The sequence below is a fragment of the Lonchura striata genome, chromosome 1, assembly GCF_046129695.1.
Source record: "Lonchura striata isolate bLonStr1 chromosome 1, bLonStr1.mat, whole genome shotgun sequence".
Classification (NCBI taxonomy): domain Eukaryota; kingdom Metazoa; phylum Chordata; class Aves; order Passeriformes; family Estrildidae; genus Lonchura; species Lonchura striata.
The window spans coordinates 125,400,093-125,419,324 of NC_134603.1; the positions used below are offsets into that span (position 1 = coordinate 125,400,093).

Below are 19,232 nucleotides of genomic sequence, written 5' to 3' on the forward strand. Positions count from 1 at the left end.
GCATGTAATATTAGAAAAAAGATTTCTACACAGAAGCAGCCTGATTTTTCTTATTTTTATAGCTGCTGTTGACATCAGTGAATATTTTATCCTGCATAATAAGTGCAGAATCACATCTCCTGCTATTAGGTGGAAGGAGTGAATTTTATTTTTCCTTCTAAGTCCTTTTTCCTTTTTTTTTTTGGCAGTTTTATTACATGCTCTACACATTTCTGTCTACTTAGGATCTGTTATCAAGTCTGTGAGTGATTAGTGGCTTATATATGTTTGAATGATTTAGATTCATGAATTAATTAACACGAAAAGAACCATTAAAAAGCATTAGTAAAAGGGCTGGTGATTTCAGGCTATTTTGGAGAGAATTAGAACTGTCATCCAAACCCAAGAAAATTGTAGCCATTGTGATTCATGCTTTCTTCAAAAGAAATCATTATGTCTAACTTAGTTGAAAAAAACCACCAAACCACAGGATATAAATTCTATTTTGTGGGATTTCTATTGTTCTAGAAGTTAAATAAATTGTTTTGATTTTAAACATTAGCTTTGGATTGTTTTTCTATTTTTTTTTTACTCCTTTACTCAGTGCATTGCAGTTAAATGTCAGTGCATTTGAGAGAGATTGAATTTGGAGTTCTTGAGAATGAGCTTGAGCTTTATATAGTATACTCAGTTCTAGAGAACCTTTTCCTTAAGCCTTTTATGAGGTCAGATCCAGCTCCTGACCTTTGCTGAGTACTCTTTTTGGAAAAATTATCTGCACCCTTCCTTGATCATAACAGTTCAACAAAAAGATATGTGCCTCACAGTTATAAGTGTAATGAGCAGCAATAGGCAAGTTTTAACCTTCCTAGTTTGCAACTGTGGCTTATAATGGGAATAATGTACAGATTTTAATTTTTTTTGGAGTGATGGCATTGTCAGCCTTAAGAGGTATTATAGACATAAGCCAAGAGACAAAGTTTTCTCTCAGAGACAGTAAGGGGGTAAGTGAGTTTTTAAAAATAATATTTTGCTACACACCTCGTATAAATTGGAGTGAAAGACAAAGGCATCATTGGTCTTAGCCGTTTGACTTTGAAGTTGTATATGTTCAGAACTGGTAATTAGAGCAATATAAGGCTGACAGTGTCATATATTTACTGCCATCTCTCTTCCATTCTTTCAGGAGACTTTATTTATCACTGCTTCCATTATAAAGGTTGTAAGGCCTTTGTAAATTTGTCCTTACCAAGGTGAATATTAGTCTACATTAATAAATTAAATCCACTAACATTAGTGAGCTGTGTTCTGCAGTTCTCATTCTTGAGTGAAAGCTATATGGGGGCTGCCAGAGAAGTCAAGTTCCAGCCCTGTTAGATGTTAATCCAGTTGTTATCTATTTCCTCTCATATGCCAGTAATTTCTAGAACTTCGCCCATCTGATGTTAGGATTTTTCTCTCAAGTATAATTTCTGTATATCCACACATTTATCTACATATATCTATTTTTCTTTCCCTGAGTCATATGGTAATAGTAGTATGTGTCATCAGTCCTAGGGTATCCAGGTTAAATCTGCAGCCTTGAGAGCATATCCCTCATGCTCTTCACTGCAGCTAAGGCTTGAACCACTGCCACTAACATCATTGAAGATACTGTTCCAGTGTCTTCCAGAGTCTTCTCCAGAGAGCTGGTGGATTGAACTGTTTCATCTACATACTCCTATTGTATTGTATTATGCTGTATTCTACTCTATTCTGTTCTGTTCTATTCTCTTCTATTCTATTCACAAAAGGAGGTATTTGCATCTGGTCTTTGAGATTTTGTCCTGAAGGAAACTTTACATTCTGGGGAGGAAAACAATTCTGGTTCTGGTGAAAATGATACAATTGCAAGACTCTTTTAGGGCAGAAATACAAATTGAATTTTCCTGACACTTACCTTGGGACCTGGACCTCCAGGCCTGTTGAGCTCCTGTGTGGCAGGGGATGCAGAAGCCCTGCCAGTGTCGGGTGGACAGTATGTGCAGGCAGTGGGGGAAGCCTGGCTGGCTCCTTTCTGTCCAAACTGACACGTTCTGGCACAGTTTCAGCTGTACTGAATTCATATTTTTTCAGTGAAAAGAAAAGGTTTTATTGGGAAATTTCCAACCAGCTCCATACCCCACCACATTACTTGCAAGGCCACTAAAGAGGATGGTTGGCATCTGCCCCTTTTGTTCTACAGTCATGTTAATTTACCCTGGTGTGGTGCAGGTTTTTCTATAAATACAGATGCTCTAAGCCTGCAATTCTTCTGCATACTGACATTTTTTCAAGTAAATGCAGTCCTGCCAGCTGTGAGAGAATGACAGCAATATTAATACTATCATCCCATCTTCTGCCTTGCTTCACTCCCTTCCCCTTTCTTTTTTCCCCTGTTTTTGTACAGTTGCAGAGAGAAGATCTCCTTTCTCAGTTGTTCTTGCCAAGGGGGTAGCTCTCTGTCTGGCTGTCAGATTTACCCACTAATAGCTATGAAGAGCATGTGCTCCAAGAAAGGGAAAACTGAAATGCATAGCCTTCAGTTGTTGTGAGAAGACATTTCTCATTAACCAACAAAGAGTTGTGGAGTGTTAAGGTTATGATAACATTACTTTGGTGGTTGTGACACCAGTAATGGTTTTTTCATCTTATTTTAGAAAGTGTGCTCTTTTTCCTGTGTTAGAGGCATTGCTTCCTTTCATTAAAGCCCAATCCTTAAAGTGTTCTCATCTTAAATATATTTAGAGGAAATTTGGGGCCAGTCAGGGGTACAAACAATTTGGTCTCTATTTAGGACACTTCTTGCCTGTCCAAACAGTGCAATTGTATCTGCAACTGTACTGCAGCTCAGCACCATCGAAGTGTGCCACAGGAAGTGTACACCAGGATTCCTGCTTTCAGTCATGGATTTTATGCTTCTGTTATTTTCCAAAGAATATTAAGATTTTTTTTCCTTTTTAACTGTGAACCTTCTGGTGGCTGGACTTCATCTCAAAGGTCTTTTCCAACATAAACAATTCTATGATTCTGTGAAAACTTCATGAGGTTCCTCTTTTTTCACTTCTTTTGCCTTTCTTTAACTACACAAACTTTTTTCATATTTTTAAGTGGCTTGCACAATGAACCCTCCCCCCGCCCAGCTTGTAGCTGGACCACTGCTTGGGAACATCATGCAACTGAGCTTTTGGGTTTTTTTTTTTCGCTTAGGACCTGACTGCAACCCTTCAGCTCACATAAGGACTCACATTTAGCAGTGCCCTATTCCAGTTTCTTTCTTCTTAGTAATAGAGAAAGCAGAAATAATCCTACTCTCAGCAGTTTTGGGATTACAGGCAAAAATTGTGTTCCTTGATGTATGACTGTGTAGGGATATTAATCTTTTCCCTGATGCCTGTTGTCTGTCATCTCTGTCTTACCAGCACTGTCCTTTTGACCCCTCTTCAAGGATAACTTGTTATGAACGTCGCCTTTGCTGTAGATGCTCAGTATGCAGATGACAGCACCAACAGTTTTTCTAAAAGGGCTTGTTCTGTGCATTATCAGACATAGGATTCAAAACTGGCTTCAGCAACAAAGGATTTTGATTTTTTTTTCCTGTGCTGTGGCTTGTGCTCATTTTATCGCCATTTGTGTAGCTGATAAATTTCAGAGGAGGTTGTTGCTGTTGTGCATCTGTCAGACTGATAGCTCAGTGTGAGACCGCTAGGAAGTTTTGGTACAATGCCTGGGTGTTTTTTCCTGTGGTCGAAAATTTAGAGTGTTTTATGGTTTTACAGACCAGTCAGAAGTCCCTGAGACTCAAAACAAAATCACTGTGTGAGGCATGTTAATGTCATTAGTTGATTTCTACCAGTATACTGTCGTTAACCCACTTTCATTAAGGGATAAACAACTGCAGGCGAAAACAAAAACATTAAAGAGTACAGAGAACTGGGGAAAAGATCATGACATCATAAAAAATAATAAAATGCAATATATATATCCTATGAGCTGTATTTTGTAGTGAAATGAAACAACACAGCCTTAGGTAACAATTTTTTTTTTATGCTTAAGAATTGCCATATGACAAACTTCTTTTAAGAAAGGAGTCAGTAAAAAAATCTATGACAAACATTGATGGTCCTGCAGTCCTCTAAAGTAATTTTTCCCTTGATACTTGGAAAAAGTGATCTTGCAACTTCAAAACAAGCAGTCCCATTGAAAACCTTTCATGTTTTCATATTTTAAGTTGAGGTAGAGTAGTAACTGTTTTTTTTAATTTTCATCTTTCTAAAATTAAGAGAGGGTAACCACTGCAGAAAAAATACTGGTCTCCTCCTTACATAGTGGGGTTGAATTGTACTGGTGACTTTGAAAGCTTTCCTTCTGTGGTAGTTGAAAGTGAATCAAACATCTTAATACAGATTTTGATCTCTCTTGAAACTCTCTGAAATGCAGTAACATATTCTGAGATGGATTATCCACAGAGATCAGAGATATTGTCATCCACCCTCGTATGAATTGTGATCTGTTCACTTCCATTTTTTTGTCAAATGAAGGAGAATAGTCTGCAAAGAATAATTTTGTACATGTTTGTGTTTTGCTGACTTTAGATCTAATTTTGCAGTTTCCATAATAACAGGTTCGAGGGAGAAACACACAGAAGTAAGAAAGCGATCACCTTTAGCCTTCATAGAAGCTGTCTGAAAGTATCTTAGATCTGTTAATAGAATGTGTTTTCTTTTTTTTCCTTTCCCTTTCTTTTATGTTTGCAGTATAAGTGTGCCTATATTTTATAGCCAGGACTCACCTCATTGTCGATTATTAGCACTAGCAAATGTCTCACATTGCAAGATATCATTTTCCATTGCTTCTAGGAGTTGTTCTATATTTTCTGTTTGTTCTGAAAGGTGTCTGCATCAGCCTATGTAATTCTATATGAAGAATGCAGTCAACATTGTTCAGAAGCAGCTGAGTGAAGTTAGGGGTAAATCCTGTTTTTTGTATCAAAAAAAAAGAAAAAAAAGAAAAATTGGCAGTACTTCTCTGAAAAGCTCTTATACCCTTATTATTCTGAGGTGGGATCTGAAATTCCTTTGCAGTTTTTTTGCCATCTTCATAAATATTTGCCCAAATATGACCCAAGTTAGAGGGCAAAAAACGCAGTTTCTACCACCTCTGTAAAGCGTTTCTAGAGCTCTGGAGGTTAATATTTGAAGGCTTTGGAAGCTCCAAGCATGCTTCAGCCAGAGCTTGAAGGGCTTTCTGTACAGCTGCAGCTCCTGGCTGTTAAAACCAGAACGTGCTTGTAGGATGCAATGAGCCAGGATGGAGATATAGCTCTCTCACTTTTGGTGTGTCCAACCTAGTCCTCAGTGGGCAGGTTTGGGGACCTCAATGCCACACTGCAAAGGCCTTTTGTCTTAGCCTGGACCCAGTCTCCAAGGTAAGTCTCAACATACGCTGAACACGGAAGAGGTGTAAGGATGGAGCAGGACAGATTTAAAAAAAGTGTTTTATTCAAAGGAACTACATTAGATAATACAAAGATTACAGTCAATATTTCTCAGTTTTTTTACTTTTCTGTCTTTTTCATGTTCTTCTTTTGCATGGATAGCATATACAAGAGACATTATAATATCCAAGCAAAAAGACACCTGCCCAGCAAAACAGTTAGTCTTTGGAAATGAGGATCTTGTTATTTTGTGGCTTTTGTCAGGCTCTGTCACCAATTTGAGAACTTTCCCTGCATGGGCAGTCAAAGCTTCTCTACACTTGTTCTTCTGACCCCACTTCCTGAGTCTGCTCTTGTGTTTCACACTGCTTGGATATGTTCCTGTGTGCACAGGGAAGCTCCTTAAATTCCTTGAGGGGAGCGGTCGCCTCTTCAGAACACAAACAGCCCTGGGAATCCTCTTCGTACATCTTTTCCCGTACCTCTCAAGGGCATGACCTGGCACCAGCATCAAAAGACATAGAGGCAGAAGTGATTGACATTATCTGATTGTGTTGAGTCAGTTTTACCAAATTATGCTAGGAAAACAAAATGTTCCTGCCCTCCATAACTTTTAGAAGAGGCAATTTCTTTGTCCTTTAATGTGATTTTGAAGCAGATAGGCTATGTAAAGTTTGCTTTGTTGCGTGTTGCCCAAAGAAGATTCTCTTTGCCTTTGCTTAGCTGTTTGGCAGCAGGAAAATCTGTCTGTGCACTGGATTTTCCATGCTTCATTAAGTTTATAGGTGCCTTATAGGTTAACTCTTAGTTCCTGTATTACTTTTTTACCCACTGAAACTGGCACTGTGTGACTCTGTCTGGCTCTGGTATTGGCTGGGACAGCTCTGGGTCTGACTCCTTTTTTAAAAAAGCAGGTGAAGAGATGTTGAACAAAAGTTCTGTCTTTGGGAAGTGCATAGTTTGCATTGCTGGTTAAGGATGTTCCAGCATAACAGGCACTTTGGTAATGGCTAACACAGATACAGAAATTAATCTACACAGATACAGAAATTAATCTTTGCACTCCTGTCCTGGAGTAATTATGTGAGCATGGATTTTCTTTTCAGTGAAGCAGGCTTCTGAATATACTGTCTGTTGCAGAGCATAATGGTTTTTTTCTGTTAGAAAGCTGGTGGAAAGCAGAGCAGCTTTTAAAAGCTATTTCTAGTAGTGGAGATTTCTCACAGGAAGGGAGGAGGCAGTGCATTCTGGGTGTTGGATCCTTTTTTAATTAATTAAAAGGCCAAACTCAGGAATGCAAGGAACTCAGAAATATCCCTGATACCAAAGTTATCAGTTGCTTTGGCCACGGATTGTGTATTTCCCTGCCAATTGCAAATAACCTAGAAACCTAATGGCTTCCATAAGGAAGCCAGCCCACTGTGGCTGTTTTCAACAATGCCATGGGTTCCTTCTGCTTCCTTCTTCCTCTGTGCTAATTCAGGGGTCATATTCCTGCTCATGCAAAGTGTAACTCACAAGTTGAGGCCCACTAAGCAATGACTTCCAGCTGTTTCATTCCTATAAGCATATAAATATTTATACCACCCCAGGGCTCCTTTCATGCTGAAAATAAAGGTAGCACTTGTCTGCTGTTAAAATATATTACCCAGGAGATAAATGGCTTACCTCAGTATTAGAAAGATGGATGAGAGGAGTGGAAAATTTGCTATAATATTGGTTGGAAGATCCACTGAGTCCAGAGAACCTTGCTGTTTACTTGAAACTCCTGCTGGGAACTGACATCGAGGTTGATAGTGCTGTGTTTAGCTATCAAGAGATGATTAATTAAAAGCTGTAATAAATGTGAAATATAGTGGCTGACAGATGCAGAGCTAGCTAAATTTCATTGTGATGGGTAATGTGCACCATGGATTGATTATAACATCCTTACAGGATGTGAATGGTGCTTGATGAGACAGAGAGAGTGTTCATAAGGCCACATGTAAAGTGAGATGGCAGTTTACCTCTGCAGAATTTTGGTGCTCTACCTCTTTCTGTCCCACCTCAAGTCCAAATGTCTTCTGATCAAGGCTACTGGGAGTAATTTCCTACCTGCTGCCCTGGAGCAAAATAAATATCAGATAGTCAGCGTGGGGGACTCAAAGTCCAGGTGCCAGCAGAGCATCACCCAGGCGAACTGGGATTCTGTGGTGGTCTCTCTGCCCTGATCCTTCTGCCCAGCCATAAAATGAGAGATGGTGATGCTGTGCCTCTGTTCCCCTGCACGGCCGGCGAAGGTTGCAAGGGCTGTGTGAAGGTCTGGAAAACTGCTGGAAGGCTTCGTTGTTAATTGGAAGAGTGATGAAAACGTCTCTTGAGTCAGTCTGCTGACTTTCAGGGACTCGGCCAGGGTGCTGCCTTGCCCTTCAGTACACGCCGCTGTCACTTGGGGGCCCCTTGCATCCTCCTCATCCGTCACTGGATTTAGACGGAGCACGCTGAGAACAGTGTGGTTTTCTTCCAGCAAGAATTATTTCACGGACCATTCCAGGTTCTGGTAAATGAAGCGTGCCTTGATGTCATTTTAGAGTAATATCTATATTGAAATCGGACCTTGTGAAAATATGTAGGACTTGCCTATGTGCTTTGCTTTGTTCAGGTTAATTGTTGTGGCTTGTTGTATGATTAAAGGGCCTGACTGAACACAAAAATATGTAATGTATAAGTGGAGATTTAATGAAATAGTAATTCTTCCCTTAAAGTGAAATTTTTTTTTGATATAAGATAGCAAAATAAAGAAATTCTCTATTCCTCTCATTTTTTTCAGGGAAATATTTATTATAGGTAATGAAAATCCAACTTGAACCCAATTGGCCTTAGTTTTGCCCAATTTCTGATAAAATATGTTGATTTTTCTCTTCCTTGAAATTACTAAAAGAGGGAAGAACAAGAGGAAGAGCCTTATGAAAATCTTAGTTTTGGGGCACTTTATGCTCTAAATTTTCTAACACCTACTCCAAAGGTTTTTTGAAAATATTTCTGCCTAGTGAGATGCTGAAGGGGAAACACTGTCTTCTACACCAACCATTGTTAATGTCCTTTCAGTATGAAAGAGCTTTCACCCTCCCAGTGCTCCCTGTTGATTTGCTGCCAGCTGCTCATGTATGTAATGTATATGGGTGTGCTTAAAATCCATTCCCATATATGAGGAAATAGATGGCTTGTACAAATACAGCACCATACATCACATACGTTCTCCATGTGCTGCAGTTTGGAATGTCAGTGAACACAGGGAAATGAGGATCAGGACTATTTTAGAGGATGGAAATGCCAGAGAAGAGACAGAGAAATGGAGCAATTTATTTGTTTGGATAAACCTCCCTTTTACTGAATTGCTTTAATGATGTGCCTGTTCTTCCTCTCCTTCTCTTTTGCTGCTTATTTCATTGCAGTTTTTCAAATATGTAGGCAACAAAAAAACATGGCCAGTGAAATGGAAGATTACAATTATGCATCAGTATTCTTGTAACGTGGCTGCTCAGTAATGTCTCCTGGGAGTGTTACAATGAATATCTTATATTAATTGGCTCAGTACCTGTATTTCTGACCTTGCAGAAATTTAATAGATCAATTCTACATGTTCTTTACTGATAAAGAAAACTTCTTCAGGGCAGGGGCTGCATCTTTGGGCATGTCTGCACCACAGTGACAACCAGAAGTAGCAGTCAGATTCACTGGGTCTCGGAATAAAAAATAAAATAATAGAGAGAGGAATCATAAAGTGGTTTCTCTCCCTTATTATGCCATGGTAGCTCTGCTCCTTAACAATTTCTAACCCATTAGAAGTCTTTTTCACTGCTGGATACTGTACACTTCATGCATAAATGCTATTTTCTCTTCTTTGAGTACTACATGTATGGCCTTCATATGTGTGTTTGGCATACTGAACCATATAACTAAACCAGGTCAGAATTAGAGGAACAGCACCTACTGGGATGTACTTGCATTGAAACAGCTGCCTCTTTTGTGTCGCTCACTCTGCGGTGACTGAACGTGCCAGGAGGATCTCGCAGGGGGCTGCGCGCCGCTCTCCGGCAGCCGCCGCGTTTCACTGCGCCCTGCTCGGTCAGCAGCCAGCCCTCATCTCCGCACTGCTCAGTCAGCTGGCTCCGGCTCGCTGGGGATGCGGGCTGCGTGTGCACAAATGGATCGGGGCTCACCTCCCTTCCGTTTCAGGGAGCGGGGAGGGAGAAACTCGGGGTACAAAGCGCAGCTTAGCCAGGATTCACACATGCAGCGGTCACTGGGCTGAACTTTCTGTGGGGGTGTTTGTTTCCCAAGTTAAAAAGTTGTTGAAAAGAAGGGAGATCCGTACACGGAGTATTTTAGGAGATGCTCAGAGGTACACATTACATGCCTGCTCCACTGTTTGTATTGCCTTTACTGAAGTACAGGGGAGAAGGTTCAGAGAAGGTGTATTCTGCCTCTCTATTACTGTCACGCTCGGGAGCACTTGCCGCTTTCAGACTATTGTTACCTGTCCCCTGCTTTGTTTGACTGTCTGGGAATTAAACAAACCATCACCTTGGGGACCCGGAAACCCACATATTGAAAGCCCCCCTCTCACTGGGTTCTGTGCATTAAAATCCAGCACACGGAGCCCAGCGCCTCTCACAAAGGGAGCCCGTTCCGCCTCCCTGTCCCGGGGTGCAAAGAGCCCCCTCCCCAGTTTAAGCCTCCGGCGGCGGCTCCCGCGGGCGGCGGGATGGCAGCCCCAGCCCCGAGCGCGCTGGGCACTGACCGCGCTCTCTCTGTCCCTCTGTGCACGGAAGGTGGACGATGGAGGCGGCGGCGAGCGGGCGCGGGAGGCGGCCGGCGCGGCGCTGGTGCTGCGGAAGGTGTGGTCACGCAGCCCGGCCCCCGAGCGGCGCGGGAGGTAAGGCTTCCGCGGCTCCGGGCGTGCGGCGCTGGGCCGGCCGGGCCGGGCTCGGCGGCGGGCGGGGCGCGGCCCGCGGCCCCGGCAGGGCGATGGCCCCGGCGGGGGGAGCTTAGGGCCGGGCGGCGGCGCGCAGGGAGCGGGCGCCATGGGCAGCGGCAGGGCGCGGGTGCCCGAGGCGCTGGCGGGCCGCGGCGGGGAGCGGCCGCTGCCCACCTTCGACGTGCCTTACTTCAAGTACATCGACGAGGAGGACGAGGAGGATGAGTGGAGCAGCCGCTCGCAGTCCTCCACCGAGGATGACTCCGGGGACTCTCTGCTTTCCGACAGATACGTGGTGGTGTCGGGGACGCCGGAGAAGATTTTGGAGCATCTCCTCAGCGACCTGCACCTGGAAGCCGCCCAGGACAAAGAGACGGGTAAGGAGCGAGCCCGGCGGGGAGGCGGCGGCGGCCGGGGATGGGGGAGAGGCGCCGGTCCCGGTGCCGGCAGAGCGGCGCGGGGATCGCTCGGGCACGCCTGGCCGAAAGCCGCTGCCGGCCGGGCGTGCAGCGGGGGCGAGGCGGGGAGGAATCCCCGAGTGTGGCGCGGCAGCCGGGCGGTGGCGGAGCGGCACCGGCCCCGGGGCAGGAGCGCCGGCGGTAGCGGAGCCGCTCGGCAGCAACTTGAACCGGTTTGCCTTCGGCTTTGGCTGCCGCCGGGGCAGCGCCGGCTGCGGCGGGCTTTGTACAGCACCGTCTCTCTGCAGACAGGGCTGCCATCCCTCGCAGCCTGCAGCTGTTCCTGTATCCATCCTGTATCCGGATGCTTGCAGCGCGCCTCACCTCCTGACCAGCCACTCGTTTTGCCACCACCCCAGTACTTCGGCACATCTGTTTCATTAAAGCGGTTTATACATTTCCTCATAGCCCGGGGAACACCGTATCGCCCAGTGCTCTAGTTATTTTTCTTCAACCAGTGATATTTCATTCCAGCCTAGAGCAATTTTATATGAATGGGGCTACTTGACATGCATGAAGTTTAATTTCCAGCTGGATCTCTTGGCTATATGCACATCTTCTTGTCACCAAGAGCTCATGGAGTAGTTTATTAGAAGTGCCTGTAACCTGCAATTCATAGATACTTTTAATGGAAGCAGCCAGGCTGGTGAGACTTTTGGAGGTCCTGAATACTGAAGAGGAGAGAGGGTAGGTGGCCGCCAACGGCACTCTGTATTTGGTCATTCCCAATAGGCTGAAAATGCATACTCCTGATGCCTGTATATATCTTTCTCTACAAATGAGATTACCGAGAATAAACACACTTTAATCCTTTAAATGTCTGAAAATATAAATAACAACTGTGATTCCCAGAGGAATGTCTCAGAACAAGTCATTAGTTTAAGGTGGGACAACAGGCGTATATATTCCTAGTGCTGATGTGTGAGTGCCCCAAAGAAACACATAGTGTCTGCCAGTGATATTATTACAGTGTTCCTAGTGCTGCTTTTGTCTGCCTAGACATTAATATTTAGTGCAGAGAGAGGCTGTGGTTGTTTTCCTTCCACAGATGAAGCAGGCTAGTTATAGGTGTAATTTACTTGAACCAGCTTGTAGGCAGTGTGGTGAGGATGCTTCCTTGGTCTTTTAAGGTCAAATATTGGAATAGAATAAGTTTTTTTTTCATTAATGTTTATCACACATATATTGGGGAACATCAACTGCCAGTCTTTATAGTCTGCTTCATCTTATTTTATAAACTCACAATCTTGCTGGAAAACAATGATACTTTCAGTAGTGATATACGTTATATTTTGGTGTTTGTAAAAGCAAAGCACGCCTTGTGTAAAGTGTTAGATGCTGTATATATCCTCCCATGTACTACCTTTTTTTTTTATCTCTTTACTCTCTCTCCCTCACATCACAGAGAGGCTGTTCCTAAGCTGGTCTTTTTGTTGTATACGGAGGTCGGTAAATTGTCCTCAAACCAAATGTTAAAACCATTACTTGCTTGGTTCTTAGCAGATGGTAAAGTATTCAAAGGTTGATAAGCTTCCCCTCACCTCTGCCTTATCCTAGCTCCTTTGGAAAGAAACAATTAGGCTCTGCCCTGTAGCCACGGTTAACTGGATCCCAAGAGCAGAACAAAGTAGCTGTGCCTTTGGTTTTTTGCCATCACAAAGATGTGTGCTAAACTTGCCCAGCAGTTTTCCATTCCCTCGAGGGTAGTTCCTCAGATACCATTTTCTTCTGACTTGATCAATCTGGTAATACAGAACTTCATCAAAATGAAAGACTTTAGGAGTTAATGTTTCCCAGTGGTTTATGAGAGGGATGCCCTGTAATGGTTTTTACCAGCTTCTTTTGCAGACTCAGTTGCCGTTAGCATGAGGAAGTATGGGATGTTGATTGTGCATATGTACAGCTTTTTGCGTGTACCTGAAGGCATCCTTCTGCCATTTGGGTACTTGGATTTGCTGCGTTTTGTATTTTTTTCTAGTGCCAATCTGGCACGTCTCAGAGAATGATCGAGTTGCAGAGCCCCTCAGGCTTGTGTTTTAGCAGGCATAGCTTCACAGAACATGAAAGGACAATGTTGTTGTACCCAGCTTCTGCTCCCGCTGTCTGTTTGCCAGTTCCAGGATGACTTCCATGGCCTGTTGCTTTCCCTCAAGCCCCAATGCAGTTTCCTTATTTGTGTCTGTAAAGAGCAAGAAAAAGGGCTGTTCTTACATTCGAAGGTGCACAGGGGGTTGTTGTTCTTTTTGACCCCTTCCCAAGGAGGGATGCTCTGCATGTTTTCATTCCCACCCTTTGTATGCCAAATCATAACTGCAGCCCTCAAAGGTTGTTCACAGAAAATCTGCTCTCCTGGGGCTGGCGTGGTCATGGAACCTGCCTTTTCCAAACACCGACATGGCTGAGCCATGGATTGCTCTAGCCAGCCTCCATTTTCTAGCCCAAGTCAGCAGACACCACTTGCACCTGAGAGTGTAAAGCAGGTTTTGGGGCTCATCTGGAGAAAATTTTACTGGTGTCCAACACAGTCTGCAAGGCTTCCTTCAGCTGCTGCTAAACCTGCAACAAGACACTTTAGGCGCTCAGTTTAATAAACTCTGCTATAATAAAGAGGTGGGGACCCAACCTGAAGAGTTATCCCAGTGCCAGTGACATAGCAGAGCACTGTTTTAGCAACTGAGGACACCTGAAAAGGACACTGCAATCTGCAAAGCTAGACTAGTCTATTGCTCTGGTGACTTCCAGAGGCAGGACATCTACAAAGCCTGAGGTATGCAAGACTCTTTAGGCTTAACTTATTTAGTCATTGTTTAATGACTGAGGGATTTTTGTGATGACGGTGACAGGGAGTATATGTGAGTTCTTGGGATATCACCTTAAATTTGAGCTTGCCACTAACAGAGGCCTGCCAGCATTCCATCTCAAAGGGAGGAGGTTTTCATTTCACTGAGGTACTTCAACATGTTAAGTACCAACCCCCAAGAAGACTGTTCTTGTTTCCTGCTATGGCATGGATGGAGATTTTTAATTTCTGTAACAAACAACTTTTCTGAGTCATCTCTAAGGTGGCGGGAATCACTGGGGAATGTCTGCTGAGTGTGCATTTTAGAGTGCAATTTGGGGTTTTAAGAACTGAATAGAGAAACACTTCAGATACATCAGTATCTAGGTGGAAGATGCAAAACACACCTCCTGGGCTAATCCTCATCAAGAGTGGGGATTTGAACAACTAATCTTCAAGAGACCAAATCTTAGCATCTTGGGTTCTCTAATCCCTTCCCATTGACAACACCATTTATTTCAGAATCATTGCTCTTTTATGTAAAATCTTTATTTTTTGGATGTTAGCAGCATTTCCTTCTCTAGATATTATCCCAATGTCATCTTTGGAGTTTCCTCCAGCTGGTCTCTGTTCAAACATGCTGTCCTGCTTTGTGGCGCTTACATTCAACATTTGCAGATGTAGTGATCATCACATCCACTGATGCTGCTCCAGGCCTGCCTGGATCTCTCAGACCATTTCCTTCAGTCCATTGGGTCACCCCTCTCTCTCAGGCAGCTTAAGTAGAACATTGCTAAGTAGAACATAATCTCCCCCACTGCATCTGCTGATACCACGTGTCTTTTTTCCTCCATACTACAGGATTCATTTCAGGGAATGAATAGAGAAGAGATTAATTTGTGAAGGTCTTTGAGAGCAAGAGGCAGAGGGAAAGTGTGATCTGGAGAAAGGAAATAAACATGGAATGGTACCACTGGAACAACATGGTGGTGTCGGTATTAACTGATGTATCTTTGTAGTGGACTGGGTGAAGGGGATTGTGACAAGGGGGAGGCATTACAGTTTTGTTAGGCTATTGCAGATGTTGGGGTGGCAAATGATGGAGGGCCTGGAGAAAGATTAAAGGGACAGAAAAAGAGGACAAATCCTCATGACATAGCTAAAAGAATGGCAGAAAAGTATAAGTATGGACAGGATTTCTTTAGACTAGGAAAAGAAAGGAGTAATGACTTCCGTACCTTGCTATGTCACCTTATCTGGGAATGTGCATGATCCTTGGATTAGTGGGAACTCTCCCCTGTCATACAGAAAGAGTTTTACCTTTAGGATTTTAACATACCACCTTGGAGTGGCCTTCAGACCATGTCTATTTGTCCTAGAAGTCCTGTGTAGTAAGAGTTACTTTTGTTTAACACATTCTGTTTCTGCACTGCACCAATGACACTGCTGTGCTGTTGGGCAGTGGCACCCTCTGTGGAACTGTACATGACCTTGGAGGGGAATGGTACTATCCTGCATGAGCTGACTGTAGTCAGCTGCTGAATGAAGTTGTGAAAAAGGGAGAAAAAGCTCTGCCTATTCTAGATTGTCTTTTGTTTGATATTCCAAGAAAAAAAGGTCTGGTTGCTTTTGATAATTTTTTTCTTCGTTATGAAGGATGTTATTAGGTTTTTTGCTCACTGTCTTTTCACTGATGATTAAAAGGTGTTGAAAAATGTACTCCTGTGACTGCCACTCAGTCAGTGTATGTGTATCTGATGCATGTGGACTGATGTCAACAAGAATAAATACTTGCCTATCCAACACATTGTGATCTTACCTTCCAGGTTTTAGCATGGAGAGAATAAATGCTTGCTAACCTTCCTCTTAACAGTCCTTCATAATGAAATGTCATATTTTTGAAGGATTTTGTAAACCTTTCCTTGAAGTTTTAGGAAGATTTGGTAAAATAAGTGGGCTAAATGCATATTACTGCCATGCTTATAGGAGGGGAATAAGATTTAGCTGAGCACATCAATGTAAGAATAACAGAAAAGATAAAAAATATTAATATATATATCAGTGTTCAATATGAGAGAACCTGGGGAGGCTCTTGCAGAGGACCATTGCTTTATGCAGTGTGAGTCTAAGCTATCTCTAAATTAGGCTGTCAGTAGAAGTAGGTTTAGAATAAATCAATAAAATGAATAGTAACAAATCACCGGGATCAGATGTTATTCCGTGCAGATTTCTAAAGGAACTCTGATATGAAATTGCTGAACTCCTAACAGTAGTGTGTAATCTATCATATAAAGCAGCTTGAGTGACAGAGGAAGGTGGAAAATGTGATACCAATTAAAAGAAGTGGTACTATTTGAGGAGTGTCTAAGTAATAAGGTTGTCATTTTATCAATACATTATTCTAGCCTAAATTGTTGCTGGAGTTGAAAGAAGCAGCTCAGCCTTTCCCAGCCACTCTTGCCACTTGTACTTCTGTGCTTCTACAGTCTGTCGTGTGATTCTGTAGCAGATCCAAAGCTGGTCCTATTGATACTAACCTAGGAGATATTAAATTATTGGTTTTAAGATCCACTTGATCTGTCAGTGACATAAAATTTGCTCCCCTGACACAGGGAGGGTGGCAGGGAGTGAGAAGAGTGCAGGTGAGGACAGCAGCTGGACTTGATTGCAGGAGTATGATTAGATGCAAAATTTCATCATGAAGTTATGAATTTGTGCTGGGAAATTGGGTGTCAGTACAGTAGATGCAGAAGGAAGAAATGTATACAGAAACATACTGAGAAGAAGGAAATGTGGGGATTATTTTTTGCAGACCTTTCAGATCTTGTGTATCCTGTAGGGCTGTTAAATGTTTGAAAGAGCATGAGGATATACATGATCTGGTGTGCCTATATGTTATACTCATATTTTCAAAATGCTTTTGATAAAGTCCCTGGCCAAAAATCCTGAAAGAAATTTAAGGATCATTTTCATCAGGAATGATATGCTTTTCAGGACTGATAATTACTTAAAAGAGAAAATGAGTGAGGAGTAAATTGTCTGTGTTTAAAATGGAGGGAATTCTCCATTGAAGACTGGGTGCTGCTGAGTGTGATGAAATCTGAGGTAACAGCATGTGCTTGTATTATTAAATGGTTGAGTCTCCTGATAAACAAAGCCATAGTTTCACCTTTGGTGGCCATGTAAGATGTTCTTGTATGCCCTGTTATCCCTATATCTGACTGCCTGTTTGAGCTGTTGTGCTATATCAGGAAGCTGATCCAACTCAAAATTAGTCTCATGAAAATAGTAAGAATGGGGCAGTGTAGAACTGGGAAAATAAATTGGGAGCAGGCCCTCAAGCCAGCCCTATGGCTGCTGAAAGATGAAAGGAATAAAAATCTGTGTGACTGCAGGTTAAAATTGCAGATGGGAGCCAAGTTTGAAAAATGCAAAGTAATGTGTTTTTCTACCATGAAGAATTGGAAATTCTTATTATACATATTCAGCAGGGTGCTGACTTGACTATTATCATGTAGAAAATAGGTCTATGGAGGTAGTGTGGATAGTTCTTGGGAATTTTTGATCAGCATTGGTTAAAAAGGCAAGTAGTATTTAGGCTAATCAGGAAAAAAAGCCAAGCAAGAGCTGCAGTTATACCATTGTGTAACTGTGAAATATGGAATGTATAATATGATTTCTTCTTCTCCCCCAGCTCAGGTTGAAAATAAAGTTAACGATCAGCAAGGGTGATTAGAATTATAGATTAAATACATCTAAGAATGGTCTAGGTCTGGTCATCGTAGGAAGGCAGCTTTTGGTAAAAGAGATACGTGGTGACCTACAAGACTATTAATTGTGTGGGGAAGGTGAGACGTAAAAATTGTTCATTGTTTCTTATGATGAGGCAAGTGTTTTGTAACACAGTGAATTTGGTTTATAACTGACAAAGAGAAGTGGTTTTACAGTATAAAGCACAGCTAAACTGTGGAATTCCTTGTTGTGAGTATTCTGTGGAAGCCAAAATTTGAAAGGTTTAAACACAAACTAGGCAAAATCCTGGCAAAAACTCCATCACTGCAGTGGTATCAATATGTTTTCCCATTTGGAAAATCTACCCTGCCTGTTGCTGTAAGATAGGAGGTTGTGTCTGAGGAAGATAACTCTGTTTTTTTTTTTTGTTGTTTTTTTTTTTTTGTTTGTTTTTTTTTTTTTTTTTTTTTGGTTTTTTTTTTATTTTATTTTTTTTTATTTTTTTGTTTTGGTTTGGTTTGGTGTTTGTTTTTTTTTTTTTTTTTTGAGTTATTTTTCTTCTGTTGGGCATCCTCTATCAAAGACCTAGTTCTTTTTATGAGGATCTTTGCTCTGACCCAGAGTATTGCATGCAGCATATTGCAGTTTGGAAAGAATTAATCAGAATCTAAGATTATAGTAAGATAGGTGGGATAACTGAGCAAGTTGTTGGTTCAGTTTGCAGCAGAGTGGCAGCTGCATTTTCTGCTGAATGGCATGGTGGAACCTGAAGCTGGGACAAGAGAAGCTGGAGCTCTGGGTAGCATGAAATAAGCACCAAGGCTGCCAGCAGTGACACTGGCTTCTCAAATGGGAAGGTATGGCATTCTCTAACTGCACTTTGCCGTGCTAGCCCATCTCCTCTTCTATGCTTGGCTTGATCTTGTGCCAAGTAGATTTAGGTAACTTAATAGGAATTTTTTTTTCCTCTTTGATAGGATTACTTTCTGTCACAGTAGTGAGCTGAATCAGCTTGCAGAAGGAGCATCATGTCTGGGGCTCACTACAGACAGACAGACATGCTGCAGTGCCAGAGATAATGCAGCCAACAAGGGGAATATGTCTAAGATGCTCTCTTGTGTCAGGAGCTCAGACAGTTTTTTCTGAGAAATGAGGACATGGAAGCTGAAAAGGGTTTATTTGCACTTGGGCACTAAAACTTGTTTGGGCAAACTTTTGTAAAGGCAGAGTCTGGGAATGCTGCTCCTGATTGTCCCGCTGTTGTAGCCAATAACTGGGAAACTAGAGTCAACATGGGGAATGATAAACACTCTTATGCATGATCAGGACTCTTTGTAGATACAGATGGTATTTTTTCAGTTCATCGCGGCAAGTACTTTATGCTGTGAGTACACTTATCAAGTTGGAGCCTTTCTGAGAGAGAAAGTAACTGAGGTAGCAATCAAAAAACACATGGTTTCAGTGTGCCAGGGAGCGAAGAGGCACTTTGTGCACTGCAGGCACCTAAATACATTATTTTGGTACTCAATGCAAGAATACCTACTAGAGCCCCAAGTGTTTAATGTTCTGTGTTTGAGCCAAATTTGCAGAAGAAAAAGCTACCATTCTATATGACAGCCAATTGTCCTAGTTTTCTTAGTTTTCTCAGTCTTTTCCCTGTAATTCAGTGATTCATTATTGCCTGTTGTCACCTTTTGCTATGTGAGAAAGTGATAAGGAGCTGTCATGAAAGCCTAGTGTGAAACCATTTATTATGAAGATGTGCATTGTAGACAATATCAGGGTCTTTGATGAACTTAGTTGTTTAAGCAGAAAAGATTTTGGAAGTGTAGGTCTATCAGGAGAATATTTTTAAGGGTAAAAGTAATT

At 42.2% G+C, this 19,232-nt stretch overlaps 1 protein-coding gene across 1 annotated transcript in view; it reads left to right on the forward strand.

The window, feature by feature from the left end:
* Window positions 1-19,232, forward strand: part of RAPGEF5 (Rap guanine nucleotide exchange factor 5) — a 155,566-nt gene that overhangs the window by 82,194 nt on the left and 54,140 nt on the right. Inside the window, exons 10-11 of the mRNA XM_021538260.2 lie at window positions 10,249-10,352; window positions 10,683-10,771. Of these exons, the coding sequence (XP_021393935.2) occupies window positions 10,249-10,352; window positions 10,683-10,771 (193 nt within the window). The remainder of the gene's footprint in view (window positions 1-10,248; window positions 10,353-10,682; window positions 10,772-19,232) is intronic.